Here is a 14,391-nt window from a genome sequence, read left to right on the forward strand (position 1 = left end):
GCGGCGGGAGTTCTGGCAGAAGTCGGGCCAGGAGGACTGGTTAATGGAGCGGGATGATTGCCATGCGGGAAGCAGGGTTCGGGAGCGCCGTGCCCTGCAGACTTGTGAAGCTCAGTGCATCAGTGCATCCATCGGAACAAAGCGACGATGGGGGCAGTGTCGGTGGCCCCGGAGACGCGAAGTGTGGATATGTTCAGTAGTCGTTCTGTACCGTGGTCTCGCACAGCGCTAGCCGGCCAAGTATGGCCATGTTGTTTGGCATGGGCACGGGCTAAGGCGACTACTGCATGCCGGCAGCGAATGCAGGCTACAGAAGGATGCGCGCGCTGCAGGCGGCCATGAGGGATCGGCGCAGGAGGACAGCGTCGCAGAATTTGCTTTTGCTCGGCGCTTTGGCCGGTTGGGTAGCAGGCGTGGAGGGCTAGTGACCTCGTGGCGGTACAGCGGGCGGCGGGATAGCAACACGGGTTTGGCTAAAGTGACGACAAACTACAAGGCCCTGCCATGCTCGCCGCCCGTGTCTGCTGCTCGCGGGGCTCAGGATGCCGTGCCTGCGCATGCGTCTGCTCTGCACGCTGGAGCGGAACGAACCTCTGGCTGCCACAGCCGGGCGGAGTGGCCCCTCGCGGGTCGGTGGTGGCAGAGGGAATTGCTGTCATGGGCACCGCCATATGACAAGTGCACCAGTTCGCGCGCGGAGGCAGGGAGCCCATATTAAGTGCAGCTAGCCGCCGCTAGACGGGCAGCTTAAGATACACGAGGCCTCGATTGAACGATTTCCCACGTGCGGCCGGCTCACCTCTGGGCACCACCATATCCATTAATTGGCTGGCTCCCTGGCTGCCCTTGCGACTCGTCAAGACTCAACCGTCGCCTCTAGCTTTCTGTTGCGCCGCACCTCCTCCACTTTCCAGAGGTCCCTTCCCAACGTCGTACGACGTCCCTACGGCTAGACCGCCGGCTGCCCGCTGCTTTGTTGTGCTCCTTGCTGCCCTCCGCCCCAGGACATGTACTCGACCCGGTAGTCTGCTGACTGCTGCTCTCCTTCCCCACGCGCGCGAACCCAGAGTCTCTCGACTTTGTCCTCGTCGCCGTGTCAACTGGTACCATCTCGACCCACCACGCCCCAGAGCCGCCCCAGCTGGCCAATTCTCACCACGACGCCCACGTCGTGCACTCGTCTTTTAGGGCGCCTCCATCGTGTCAATTCCAGATCCCGCCCTCTGGACGCCGTGTCCCATCTGGCCTGGGCAAAGGCACCTTTGTATTGTCCCTGCTGCAGCGTCCGCCGACTAGGGAGAGCACGGCAGCCGCATCTCCAGCTCTCGTGGAGTTTTTGCCAGGAACCTTGTTTGCTTCTGTCTCGACTCGTACCGCCAAAAGAAGTCATTGACGCCGGGCACCCTCGCTGCTGCCACTCCTGCAAGACACGGCCATCGCTCCTGCCCTTCTCGCGGTAATCGGCGTGGATCGTTACCTTGCGCTTGCCATTAGAGTTGGGACGGTCTTGGCGCTCCATTCGTCGTGCCCCACTTCAACCCAACTGCCATCTTTACTTTCAGGGAGGAACGAACCATATCCCGTGCGGCCTCGCTGCCCGTTACCCTTACCACGCCCTGCATCCCTCTTCCACTCCACGCCCCGGCCACTACCCTTACCCAAGCTTCCCTTCCCGGAACTCGGCCCTCTTTTACTCTTACTTCCCCATCTTTCCCACCTGGCCCATCTACGATTGCCGAAAGTGACCAAAACCACTTGCTCTGGCAAACGTCATTATTCCGCGCCTCACTGGCTCCACTATCTCACCCGTTCGAGTGTGGACATCATCACGAGCCCAAAGCCCTCTCGCTACCACTAACGGCGGGCACGCACGACTATTTTATAAGGTACCTCGTGCGCCGCCTCCATATCCATGAACTCTGTTTCTCAGCGTACCACGCCGCACGGAAACATGTCGCAGAACAACATGCAAAACAACATCACTCAGGGCCAGCAATCTCTGCCGCCACTGTCCTCACTCACCAACCGTCTACCTACGGCTGAGCCGACCCCGGCACAGCCCAGGCAACACTCAGAAGCACGCGAGGTTCGCGACTCAGGCAATTGGTCTCTTGCCCAAAGCAAACGTGAGTTCTCACGATACCTATCATCTGCACGTTGTTGACACGCTTTGTAGATTCATCAACTATGTCCCAGTCCTTGGGACTACACGTGCAAACACTACTCAACCCTTCCGATGATTCCCCATCAAGAAGTTCGATACCCGAGACGCCATCATCGGCGAGGTATCCATCTGGCCTCTCCCAGTCGTCTCAGGTACGCATTTTATGATCGCCTATAAACTCGTCTAACATAGCAGTAGCATGGTGTCCTACCTCCGCTCAACCAAGGGTTCGACAGCCGGCTCAGTATCGATGCCGGCTCTCATTTCGACTCTCGACGCAGCAGCGTAGACAGTCGGATGAACGCTACCATGGGTCATCTATCCATTCACCCGCAGTCACCATACGAGAGCCAAAATGCGTCCCGAGTCTCGCTTGTCTCGAACCTCCAGCAGCAACGCGGCATCACAAATCCTGATTCGCGCCCTAACGGCACTTCTCCTCTGTCACCTAATCGTGCTGCTCCGCGTGCCAACCATCCCCCTCGACGCGCTCCGGTCATTAATCCCAACCCCAGGAGCGTGTCTGGCATGCCGGACCCCATGGCGGCGGCTCCAACTAAGGGTTTTGCTTGGGCGTTTCCCGCAGATGATTACGACCACGAAGAGAAGAGGACGTCTAGCAGCGGCGAGTCTAGCGTAGACCGATCCAACGCCCCTTCGCGTCAAGGCAGCTTCGCGACGTCGGTCAACAGCAGCATCTTCACCACAGACTCCAAGCTACCACCCGGTCAACAACGACTGAATGATGGCACGCCTCCCTACTCTCATCCTTCATCAGACGTACTGACTAGTTCAGACATCCCTAGCACTCATCATCACTCCATGCAACATCGCAGCGTGACTAGCCTGCAGAACATTGATCCCACCAACCCGCTTGCGCCTGGCAGTGGAAGTTATAGCCGGACCCCTGAGCTTCGCGTCAGCCACAAAATGGCAGAGAGGAAGCGTCGTAGTGAGATGAAGAACCTGTTCGACGATCTCAATGGCATCCTTCCCAACAGCCCAGGCAGCAAGTCATCCAAGTGGGAGATTCTCACCAAGGGTAAGTTCACTCATGCATCGCTGCATATGTTTGCCTGACGTGTCTTTAGCTATTGAATATGTCACAAGCCTGACTCGCGCACACCAAAGCGCTCGCGAGGAAATCAGCCGCTTGCGACCTGATGCAGAATACTGTCGTCGGGCGCAGGAGGAGAACGAGCTCCTCCGAGCAGAATTGAACGCCGTGTGGAACGCTCTCCGTCGCGTCGATCCATCCAACTCTCATGTCTACGGAAGTATGACAGGCCAGTTCGCACAAGGACAACCCGCAACTCCTGCGTCCGGGACCAACGTCCTCCCACCGTTACAGCAACAGCAACAGCAGCAGCAACAGCAGGGGCTCTCGCAACAGCCACCACCATCGCAGGCTCAGTGGGGACCACCGCCGCATGGAGGCTCTATGCAGGGACCGATGCAAGGCGTCGAGTTTGGCGGTATGCGGCCCTACGAGCACCCTCACCGTTGAAGCAACCCTTCTTCACATCACTGTCGTCTTGCATGAGCAACGCGGCTGCTCAAGCCACTCGAGTCTTGACCTTCACTGGACTGTATTTCTGGGTCTGTTTTCCGCCTTACACCGTGAGGCTTCACTTCAGCGTTTTCTGTTTATTACTTCTACACCAACGGACGGGTACACGGTTTAGCCGACTCTGTTCGGACCTAGGACTAGCTGTCCCACCAACAACGGTTTCAATTATCTACCGGCTTTGTTTCACGACCTTTCAGCATCGAATGTATTATGACACGATCCTATGCGACATCATCGGCATACTCGACACCCCTAGAGGGTCTTTCCTTTGTTCACCTACCGGATCGTAGGACGGCGTTATATGGAGCGGCTTACACCTTTGGAGTGAGAGGGCAAGGAAAGCTTCTCGGAGAAAGGTCGGGAAAAAAAGTATATGTCATGAATCACTAAATCGGTGAATCGGGTTCCTCATGTCGGCTCCAAGAGTGGGATCTTCGGCCATAGCAGGCGTACGGTTGGGCTTTGGGTCATTCTCCAGCGATTAATCAGTCTTTCAGTCGGATTTGGCTTCATCACTGCATGTAACCCGGGACTTTGGTCCCCGTCCCCGCCATCGTTCTACACGTGGACATGTATCTGCAACCAAGGAGGACCATGTTTCTCAAACATGCATTAACAGCTGTTAGCGGGGGACCTACCACAGATTCTTAAACATGGATCGTCGCTGCAGGTTTGCGCGACCGAACTATACCCACACACCATCTCTCGCTATCGCTCACTGCACTTGTACTGTTGTTGATGGAGTGTATTGGAGATTCCAAATCCCCGGGTCGTCACGCACGCCTCTTGCCGGATCTTGCCGACACGTGTAAGCATAGCTGCCTGACATACTGCAGTTAAGTTTCAGTGATGGTGCTGTCGTTGTTTCGATGATCTGTTGTTCTGACTGACAGGCGACGGAAGGCTGTTTGCCGCTTGTACTAATGACTCGTATTTCGTCAATATTCACCGATCCCCATCATCCCCTTTATCTTTGCGCGCCATGCTGTTCTTCAACATACGCTTGACTAATTCGCTTTCGCTTGTTTGTTAACTACCACAAGGTTTATGTCTGCATCAACACAGCCACGTTCATACACTAGATATTCTGCAACTTGCAACGTTTGCGCGTGGTGGCGTGGCGCGGCGTGGTAGTTCTCTTGGTTGCTTGGTTTCTCGGTGAGTTTGACATTGGCGGGCGGTTGGCATTCGATGGAAGGAGCAGGTGGAGTGCACTTCGCTCGACACGAGGTTCATAACTGCGCCGCAGCACGTGGGTTTCGGGATGTGGAGTTGCAGTTCTGCCATGTGGAGAGTACCTCTTTGGACATGACTTGACACTCTTGACATGACTTGTAGCTACAGGATAGGCAAAAAGGGTGCTGGAGTGCATATGTGTCAGGTAGCCGCGAGGTAAATTACAGTTTTAGACTAGACTGAATCATGTTAGTGCGCGGTCGGCAGGGAATGCCGAAGCCCTGAAGTGGCAGTGTGCGCGACGGCTGGGGCAAAAGGCAAAGTGAGTTTTCCGTAGACCTGGTGTGGCTGGTGACGGTGGGGTGGTAAGTTTGGGGGTGGGGAGATAGGGACTTGGTGTGTATATCTGTCTGCTTGTGGTGATCGATGTTGATCTACAGGCTACGGTGTTTTCTAGGAGAATTATCTAGGTCCGAGATAGAGTCATGTTTTGTCTTGACTTAGAATGGTGATGTGATCCATATACATAGTTTGTCTGAGGCGCATGCTGTAGTCATTAGACTAATTGGAGTAGTATAAAGGCGAGGATCACAGCACGGAAAGCTCGATAGGACAGTTCACATCATGACATTAACTTGTAGATGCAAAATTAAATGCGAAGCGAAAAATGGCGATCGCAAGACGCCGGAAGGGTATAATTAAAATATACAATCTAACCATCATCATATCAGGAGTCTCTTCAAAGGAGAAAGAGATAAAAACATTACACTACCCGCGATGCAAGATAGTATCCAACGGGTTCTTGGGTTCACCAATCGTTTCCTTTTGCACCTGTTTCTTCTGCTTCTTCGTCATGAGGCCCTTGGCCTTGATACCGCGTTCTTTTCGTAGTTTCTTGAGCGCCTCTTCGGTCATTTCTTGACGGAGGATTTGTTCAACGACGAGCTTCTTGCGACTGCGCTTGTCGCCGCGGCCGATGATGATGCCCGCGGTGATGTTGCATGTTAGACTGCAACTTAGGATGATGGCGGTGACTTCCTTGGGGCGGTCTTTGTAGTAGATACCCCAGGTGGTACCTCCCAGTGCGCATTGGAACATGGAGTGGAAGTCGAGAAGAACAATGATGGTGATGAGTAGGCGGATGGAGAAGGCGTGGTGTGTATATGTCTCGTGGGGCCGGTAGAAGGTATGTGACTTCTCCAGCTTGCCTTGGTGGTGCTCGAGTTTCTTCTGCTCTTCGGCGGTGAGAACGGGGGCCTCGACGCCTTCTTGTTCGGCTTCGCCTGTTTCCCAAGCGTTGGATCGCGGCATTGTCGGTAGTTCGTTGTGGTCTTTCAACTCTTGTAGTCCTCGTTCTTTGCGTAGCCGCCAGGTCTTGTGCGCGTAGTAAGCGACGAAAGCCATGTGGTATGTGTCGACGATGCGGAAGGGAAACATGGTGATTCCAACAACACAGAACAGGGCAGTAAGAACCTGATCAGCAATCTCGACAAAGTATGCCTGACGATCACCAACGTAAATCCAACCGATGAGGAAGAGTACCCATGCTGCTCCCCAGAAGGTAATAAGGAAGAAGTACAATGTGACGAGAAAGCCGAGTGGGTTGCGAACGTAACGTCCGAAGCCCTTCATAGTCCGCTTGAACCTTGCGCGTCGAGAGTGGAGGAGATGTCGAACATGGTCGTCCAGAGCTTCCTTCTCCTCGTCGGTCCATCCTGTCAATGAGGCACCGTGTGGCAGCACGGCGTAGTGATGGCCAGCACCTTCCTCCAGAGTCGAAAGATTGGAGTCGATAGTGTTGTTTCTTCGCAATTCTCCGCGACCTCCGCGCGCGGCTTGTTCTACTTCGCCTTGTTGTGTCATCTCAGGGAGTTGATCTTCCTCGCGTCTGGCCCCTCTAGCCGTGCCCATCTCTTCGTCCGAGGAGTCGGATGTCGTCTGCCCAAGATCGTATGTGGGCTGGCGGTTGTAGAGCCAAGGTAGATTGGGCAAGAACAGCGAGTTCTGAACGTTATTCAGTGTAGTGAGGGCAGATATCTCGGGGTCTAGACTTTGTTAGCTGATACCCCAATGTAGCATACTCTGGGATTACTAACCGATGACATCAAGCACATCGACAACATTGTTGCCCATCATGTTCTGGTTTGGGTCCTTCTGATGCCGCCGCATGTGGAAAGCGGATGATTGACGAGTCATCCCTCTCCGTGCATTGCTGGCAGTCGGCGGACCATTGCCGATAGCAGGGTTTGCTGTCGCCGTGCCATCTTCATATAGAGGCTGTAGATGGGGGCCCGTTAATTGACGTCTTAGGCTGTCGTCGGCGACCATGGCCGCTGGAGGTGGGCGCGGTTCAGAACTACTTCGTCTTCGGCCGGCTTGCCATGTGCTGTCGGATCCCGGTACTGGCGCTGGGTCGGGTGTGGGTTGGGGAGTATTTACGCTTGGCTGATGTGACGGTCTTCTTATGCGGATCGACGAACTGCGCAGGCGCTGGATAGGATTTGAGGTAGGCGCGTGTGGTTGGGAGGGTTGAGTGGACGGCATGTGCGTCGTTGTGGTGACGGCAGGGTGTGTGATAGTGGTCGACTGGGGCCCGAAATGGTGCACGCTCGTTCCCTGTCCGGGTGCGGTGGATGTCGTGGTGGTGGTAGTGTAGGGGCCAGAGGTAGTGGTGGTCGAAGTTGACGACGACGCCAACGGTCGTCCCTGCTCGTGTGGGCCTTGATCCATAATTGCAGCGGTTGCGACGAGAGAGCCTCAGGAAAGGAAGCAGTTTGGGCGAGAGTGCGGCGTTGGGGTCAAGTAGTGTCTTGCTAAGCGTGCAGCGAGCGATCCGGCCGCGACCGACGCAATTAGTTCATTGTTCAGTCAGCAGCCTGTCTCCGCAATCCGTCGTGAGAACAGGGTTAGGAGCGCGCCGTGATAGGAAAGCGGCGCGTTGGCACGGCGATAATAACGGGTTTGAGGAATAGGAGCGTGAGAGGGGTCTTGGAAAACACAGTCAAGCTTTCCTTGCACGCGCGGGTTGTCAACCAGCCGCGTGGTAGTGCTTCGGCTAGGGCGGCTTCGTTGAGGATCCGAGTGGCTGCATGCCATCCCGCCAGCAATCAGCTCTGACGTCATGCCTCATATTTCTCCAACTGCACACATATCTGGGGTTGCTGACTCCCGCATGAGAAGGATGGACTAAGCATGGCTGACGCCCAATGCTTGATCATATGAGCCCTGCACGTCGCTGTCGCTGCAGCCACAGTCTCTGCAGAGGAGCCACCAAGAAGCAATTAGTAGCATTGCGCAGACTCTGCCAGTTGTGCGCAGAAACAGTGGGCTTTGGAGACATGCATTATTGTTATGCCACCCTGGTCGAACTCAACAAATGTCAAATGTCGCTTGCAGGCCGGTTTGGGGGAGCAGCGTCTGGACTCACAGCCACAGGGCTGAAACACGGCCCAGCTGGTCGCGCCTAGGCCAGCGTTGACGTAGCTGTGGATCCCAGCTGCACATCCGTACCTGAGCCTTGATGCCTTCCGACATCCACAATAATCTATACCAATAGCATCCTTATCGCATTCATCTCTCCAAAATGAAAGCGGCACGCGCCCTTGTTCCAGCCTTTCTGGCAGCCTGCCGCGTCGCTGCCATGCCGCAGCGCAGCGCGCCGCAACAAGCTATACTCGACGCGTCGACGAAGCATCTCGCCAAACCACTTGGTGTAGGCCACTTCAGCGAATGGAGCCGTGCCACAAAGAAGGAGTTCTTGGTAGACTGGCAGGCCGGTAGGGAGGATGAGTGGACCATGGTAATGGGCAATGAGGGTGGTGATATGGACTCCATGACCGCGGCGCTCACTTGGGCCTACCATCTTGAACACTCCACCGAACACACCGACAAGCCTATGAAGGCCATTGCACTCCTTCAGACACCGTCGCATGCGCTTGATCTGCGACCGGAGAACAGGCTGGCCCTGGACAATTCGCAGATGACGCCTGGCCATGAGGACTTGTTGACGCTGGATGAGCTACCTGAGGACCCCGAGACTCTGGGCAAGAAGCTCAAGGGCATCGTTCTGGTCGACCATGGCAGCCCTCTACGAAAGTGGAACGAGGCAAAGATCCTCAGCATCTTCGACCACCACAAAGACCGCGGCACTGCTCCTGACGCCGAACCCCGTGTCTTCGAAGTAGCAGCAAGCTGCACTACGCTCGTGGCCCGCCAGATGCTCGATGAGCTCGAGAAACTTGACGAAGAATACCACATGCCGCACGAGCTGCTCGAGCTAGTCCTCAGCGCCATTGCCATTGACTCCGGCGGCTTGTCAGGCAAGAAGACGACCAAGACCGACATCGAAGTCTCCAAGCGTGTCCTCGCACGCAGCAACTGGAAGAAGGACAGCCTCGAAGACGTCATGGAGGACCTCGACGACGAGCTCAGTAAGGCACAAAAGGACATTGACAACCTTGGTCTGCGCGACCTGTTGCGCCGAGACTGGAAGGGAGACATCATCGATACGCCGTCCCCGCGCACTCCTACCGTGAGCATTGGCTTCGCCTCGATTCCATACTCCATGGACGAGCAGATTCTGAAGACGGACTTTGCGGAACTCTTTGGTAAGTCTTGACCCCCTTCTCAATCACTCTCGGAGCGCAACTCAACTAACACAACCCAGACTGGTTCGCCGTGCACGCCGCCTGGACCGCCGAAGCCGGCGTCGACATCTCCATCACGCTCAACAAGTACAAGAAGCACTACAAAGACGGCGAGAAGGAGAAGATCCGCGAAGTCGTCCTCACCGTCCGCGACGACGTACGTATCGACCAGGACCAAGCCGACTCGCTCTTCAAGACCGTCAAGGAGGCGTTGGAGAACAACGAGGAGGGAATTGATTTCCAGCCGTGGCACCGTGCGGATCAGTTGGCGCCTAGGCAGATGGTGTGGACGCACAAGAGTAGTGCGGGTAGGAAGGTTATCAGGCCGATTGTTGAGGAGGCGGTTATGAAGTGGGATTAAGGGTGGACCTGGATGGGGCTTTGGTACCTATGTGAAGACAAGCCTTTATGAAATGTACCTGTCTATCCACATGTATCCCAGATGTATACATGATACTCTGTGATGTAACTTGGACAGGATGCTCAACGTGTATCCTTCACGGTAGATTCTGGTCCATGGGGTACGCTCTGAGGATGACAAAACTCAGGCGGCGTTGCTGCATACACGGTACTTGTTCTCACAAAGTAAACGGCAATGAAGACAATGTATGCTTCAACCTGGAAAACATATGCAGGGCTTCTCCAATATATATTGGAAATGGCACTGATAAATGGCAAAATTCATGCAGTGTTGATGCATACATGATGTTGATGCCCAACAAGTGGGAAAACTCCAGGACAACGTACATCTCAACCCGGAGTATAGCAATGCGGCTTCTTCATACGTTTCACGTCAGTGGCATTAGTCGATACCAGAATACGTGCAGCGTTACTGCTTACACAGTACTGAACCTTGGCAAGTAGGAGGTATCCAGGGTGATGTATGCTTCAAGTTACGAAGTAGATACACTTCCCCTACTCGATTCTTGCGAACAACATCAGTGCATGCTAGAACCCAAATCATGTTACCGCATACACGGTATCAAACATGGACAAGTACGCAGTATCGAAGCTGATGTATACATCTGGCAGTACCAACGGAGAAAGGCATAGCCGCTGGGTTGCAGCATACGTGCTCTTCACTCTCAACAATTGAGCGGTTTCCAGAGCAATGTATACTTCTGGCAGCCCCGATTAACGGCAGTATCCACATCGGACTACCGCATACATGGTATTGAAATTCAACAAATAGAGGGTATCTAGGATTATGTATGCTCCCTGCAGCACTGGCAGACGCTAATATCAACGTCAAGTTGCCGCATACACAGTGTTATATATCGGCGAATGCATGGTATCCAAGGTCAAGTATACTTCTGGCAACCCCGATCAACGGCAGTAGCTAGTTGGGATTGCCGCATACATTGTGTTGAACTTGAAGAACTAAACAGTACCCAAGTTGATGTATACTCCTGGCAGTACCAATGAATACAAATATACACGTTGGGTTACCGCATACATCGTGGTATATATCGCCGAATGCATAGGGTCCAAGGTCAAGTATACATCAGGCACCACCAAGCGACGACAGCGTTGCAGTAGGTTTGCCGCATACACTGTATTAAACTCCATCAACTAGGTGGTCCTCAACGTAACGTATTCTTCAACGCAGATTTTTCTGGGTGCAGAATCAAGATCATAACTCATCATTCCTAGGCTACGTGAAGCTCTTTGCCATACAAAACTACAAAAACGACCAATTCCAAAGAACATTTACAAAAAAACAAGACAATCCTACAAGGTATGCCCCCACCCGGCTATCTTCAGCCCCTGAGAGCCTGCCCTTTCGGGCGGCTGGAACTCAAGGGGCCGTCAAGCCAGGGTGGAGGGGAACAACAACCAAAACGACCAACTTCCTCCAATCAAAACAAAATCATACCATCTCATCTAACGCCGCCTGAAAACGAATGGGGTATCTAACGCCGAAAAAATGCTGAGTAGTCGTTTCCGTCTATGGGCGCTACCTGGGGCGGGCGCTACGAGCAGCTGGCTTCCTAACGTTGGCCGTGTTGGTCTTTGGTGACAGCACATGAGACGAAGTGGTTGTCTTTGTGCGGGAAGCAGCGCGGGTTGCGCGCGTAGTTGGGGCAGCAGCAGCAGGCGCCGATTTCTGAGTGGGTGCCCTAGCGCGCTTCTTTGGTACAGGTAGGTCTGCATTTTCCTTGTCCTCGCCAGACAATTCGTCGCTGCTGCGCTTCTTGGCGCGTGTGGTCTTTGTTGGCTGAGCGTATGTCGGTGTGGGCTTGGCCTTGGCGGCAGGCTTTGCGCGCCTGGTGTCTGGGGAGGAAGTCGCGGGCGCTGAGGAGCTTGTTGGGATAGAGGTTGTGGGAGCCGCGCGTGTCTTGCGTGAGGCAGGTGCTGGCGCTGGCGCTGATGTCTTCTTGGGTGGCGCAGTCTTGATTGGTGCTGGCGCGGTCGCGGTCGCGACTGGTTGTGCAGGCGCGGATGCCTTGAGGAGGTCTAGTAGCGTGGTTTGGCGCGTCACGGTCGGGATGCGGTTGACGCGACGCTCGAGACGCGACTGCATGCTGGCACACTGCGCGTCGCACTGCGCTCGTAGCTTCTCTTTGCGCGAGTCGAGCTCGATCTGGAGGTTGGCTAGCATGTTGGCTTTCGCCTCAGCTGTGATGCCGTCTTTGATGTTGTTCATCGCGTGTTGTGTGATGTGTGACGCGTCGGCGGCGGCGATGTTATTGTGAAGTGCCGGAGAGTACCAGCTAGCAGAGAAGAGCTGCTGAGACTTTCAAAGATCTGATATTGATCTTGAGAGGCTCGGGTGTGGGGGTGGTGGAAGAGGGTTGCAGCTTCCAAATGTTGTGGTGGTGGAGAACAGTAAACAACGCGAGGCAAGCCGCGACGATGATACTGGGGAGAGGATTTGAGTGGTACAAGTGACTTATTGAGACTTTCTGATGCTTTTGCAACAACTTTTGAGAGATTTGGAGCAGATTTGATGTGGTTGCGGGTGGTGGTGGTTGCAGCTGCTGAATCAGAGTGGGATGTTGGAGGAAGGAACGTTGGAGCCCGCAGGTCTGTCCTTTACGCCAGCGCCAAGGGCGACGTCACGGCCTAAGCAGCACGCTTGCTACATCGAGGTTGGTCGCAAGACAAGAGAGAACACCAAAGTACAGGATAGCAATCTGCGCAGCAACAATTGCAGCGCAGCGCTTTAGGATTAGAGTCGCAATATTCGATGTTGAATTGCACGAGTAAGTTTCTAGATGTTGCAGATGCCGTCTGAGTCATTTCTCCTCCGACACGCGCACGGCCTCCCGCAGGCGCGGTCACACTGCACGTGATCTCGGTGGATCCCATGGCCAGCCTCCGTCCTCCGCTGCGGCGACCTGAGCTCAGCATCATAAGGTTACCGTCGATCCAACCAACTACCCAAACAATCACCTAAACCCCACACACATCCGGCCTTCAAGATGGTGTTAGAAGCTTCTATGATAGTGTAAGGTTATATGCACTCACACATCGATCGCATACTAACTTCAGCAGCGTTGACAACAGCGAAGCTAGTCGAAATGGCGATTATGTACCCTCGCGATGGGAAGCACAACAGGACGCCGTGAACATGATCTTCTCCGCGAAGACTGGTGCAAACCCAGAGTCATCCGTCGGTCTCATGAGCATGGGAGGCAACACCCCGGAGATCCTCACGACCCTGACAACGGACATTGGCAAGGTGTTGGACGGTCTGCACCGGACAAAGATAAAGGGCAGCTCACACTTCGTGACTGGCATCAACGTCGCGGCTGTAAGTTGGCAATAACCCTTGGGATGACACCTGCTAACTGAACTTGCAGTTGGCTCTCAAGCACAGACAGAACAAGTCGCAGAAGCAGCGGATAGTCATGTTCAACTGCAGCCCCATCGAGGAGGACGAGAAGAACCTGGTCAAGCTGGCAAAGAAGATGAAGAAGAGCGGTATCAGCATCGACATCATCGCATTCGGCGAGCTGAGCGACGACACCACGCGGAAACTCCAAGCCTTTAGCGACAACGTACAAAGCGCCGAAGGCTCCTACCTCGCCACCATTCCACCCAGCGCGAACCTGCTCAGCGATTCGTTGATTACTACACCTATAGTTGGCGGGGAGGGTGCATCCAGCGGTGGTGGAGACAGCGGTTCCGGAGGCGGAGGCGGCGGTGCTTCCGGCGGCAACGACTTCGAGTTCGGCGTGGATCCATCGGTAGACCCCGAGCTCGCATTGGCGCTGAGGATGTCTTTCGAGGAAGAGAAGGCACGGCAGGAGAAGGACAAGAAGACGAAGGAGGCGGCCGAGGGCAAGTCGGAGCTCGAGCCGGTGGCTGAGGATGACGAGAAGCAGCCGCTGCTGGACAGCTCGGGCCAGCCTGGTGGAAGCGGCAGCAAGGACAAGAAGGACGACGACCCAGACAAGATGGACACGGCATAAGCGGACATAGCGCAGCTAGGAAGAGGAACGCCTTTGAAGCTTCACGGTGGAGCAGGAGTATTCACGGCGTCTACTGTATGACTAGAGCTGGCGTCTACCGCATGGCATGGATGAAATGAAGCAAATAATGAACATCAGTCTACATTGATAGGTACTGGAGACAGTACTATCTTCTACAGCACATCTCTCACAACTTGACTTCCCTAGTGGGTGGTCTCTCTTCGTCCCCAAACCCGACACTGTCATCCATGTTACGGACCCAAGAGTGATGCCCTGGAGCTTTGTACGAGAGTCTCTAGTGTGCTCCCGAACTGCAACCAGTGGCAATGCATGCCGCAGCAGAACGCTCCTCGTGCTGTTCAACACGAGTCCCGCTTTGTTTCTCTTCATTCCGATTCGTGGTATCATATTCCCAAC

The 14,391-nt window shown here is 54.6% G+C and overlaps 5 protein-coding genes across 5 annotated transcripts; 3 read left to right on the plus strand and 2 right to left on the minus strand.

Moving 5' to 3' along the window:
• Window positions 1-2,473: 2,473 nt before the first annotated feature.
• Window positions 2,474-3,671, plus strand: J4E84_006182 (uncharacterized protein; the record flags this gene model as incomplete). The annotated part of the gene is made up of 2 exons (XM_049388773.1): window positions 2,474-3,206; window positions 3,256-3,671. 2 exons carry the CDS (start codon window positions 2,474-2,476, stop codon window positions 3,669-3,671), a joined length of 1,149 nt encoding a protein of 382 aa, XP_049243672.1.
• Window positions 3,672-5,678: 2,007 nt separating this feature from the next.
• Window positions 5,679-7,454, minus strand: J4E84_006183 (uncharacterized protein; the record flags this gene model as incomplete). The annotated part of the gene is made up of 2 exons (XM_049388774.1): window positions 5,679-6,955; window positions 7,007-7,454. 2 exons carry the CDS (start codon window positions 7,452-7,454, stop codon window positions 5,679-5,681), a joined length of 1,725 nt encoding a protein of 574 aa, XP_049243673.1.
• Window positions 7,455-8,493: 1,039 nt separating this feature from the next.
• On the plus strand, window positions 8,494-9,917 carry J4E84_006184 (uncharacterized protein; the record flags this gene model as incomplete). Its single annotated transcript, XM_049388775.1, has 2 exons — window positions 8,494-9,517; window positions 9,577-9,917. The coding sequence occupies 2 exons, from the start codon at window positions 8,494-8,496 to the stop codon at window positions 9,915-9,917; spliced, it is 1,365 nt and encodes a 454-aa protein (XP_049243674.1).
• A 1,596-nt stretch (window positions 9,918-11,513) lies between these two features.
• On the minus strand, window positions 11,514-12,203 carry J4E84_006185 (uncharacterized protein; the record flags this gene model as incomplete). Its single annotated transcript, XM_049388776.1, has 1 exon — window positions 11,514-12,203. One exon carries the CDS (start codon window positions 12,201-12,203, stop codon window positions 11,514-11,516), a length of 690 nt encoding a protein of 229 aa, XP_049243675.1.
• Window positions 12,204-12,981: 778 nt separating this feature from the next.
• On the plus strand, window positions 12,982-13,974 carry J4E84_006186 (uncharacterized protein; the record flags this gene model as incomplete). The annotated part of the gene is made up of 3 exons (XM_049388777.1): window positions 12,982-13,007; window positions 13,055-13,313; window positions 13,363-13,974. The coding sequence occupies 3 exons, from the start codon at window positions 12,982-12,984 to the stop codon at window positions 13,972-13,974; spliced, it is 897 nt and encodes a 298-aa protein (XP_049243676.1).
• Between the last annotated feature and the right edge of the window lie 417 nt (window positions 13,975-14,391).

The sequence above is a fragment of the Alternaria hordeiaustralica genome (assembly GCF_023758085.1).
Source record: "Alternaria hordeiaustralica strain BMP 2776 chromosome Unknown scaffold_11, whole genome shotgun sequence".
In the NCBI taxonomy this organism is placed as follows: Eukaryota; Fungi; Ascomycota; class Dothideomycetes; order Pleosporales; family Pleosporaceae; genus Alternaria; species Alternaria hordeiaustralica.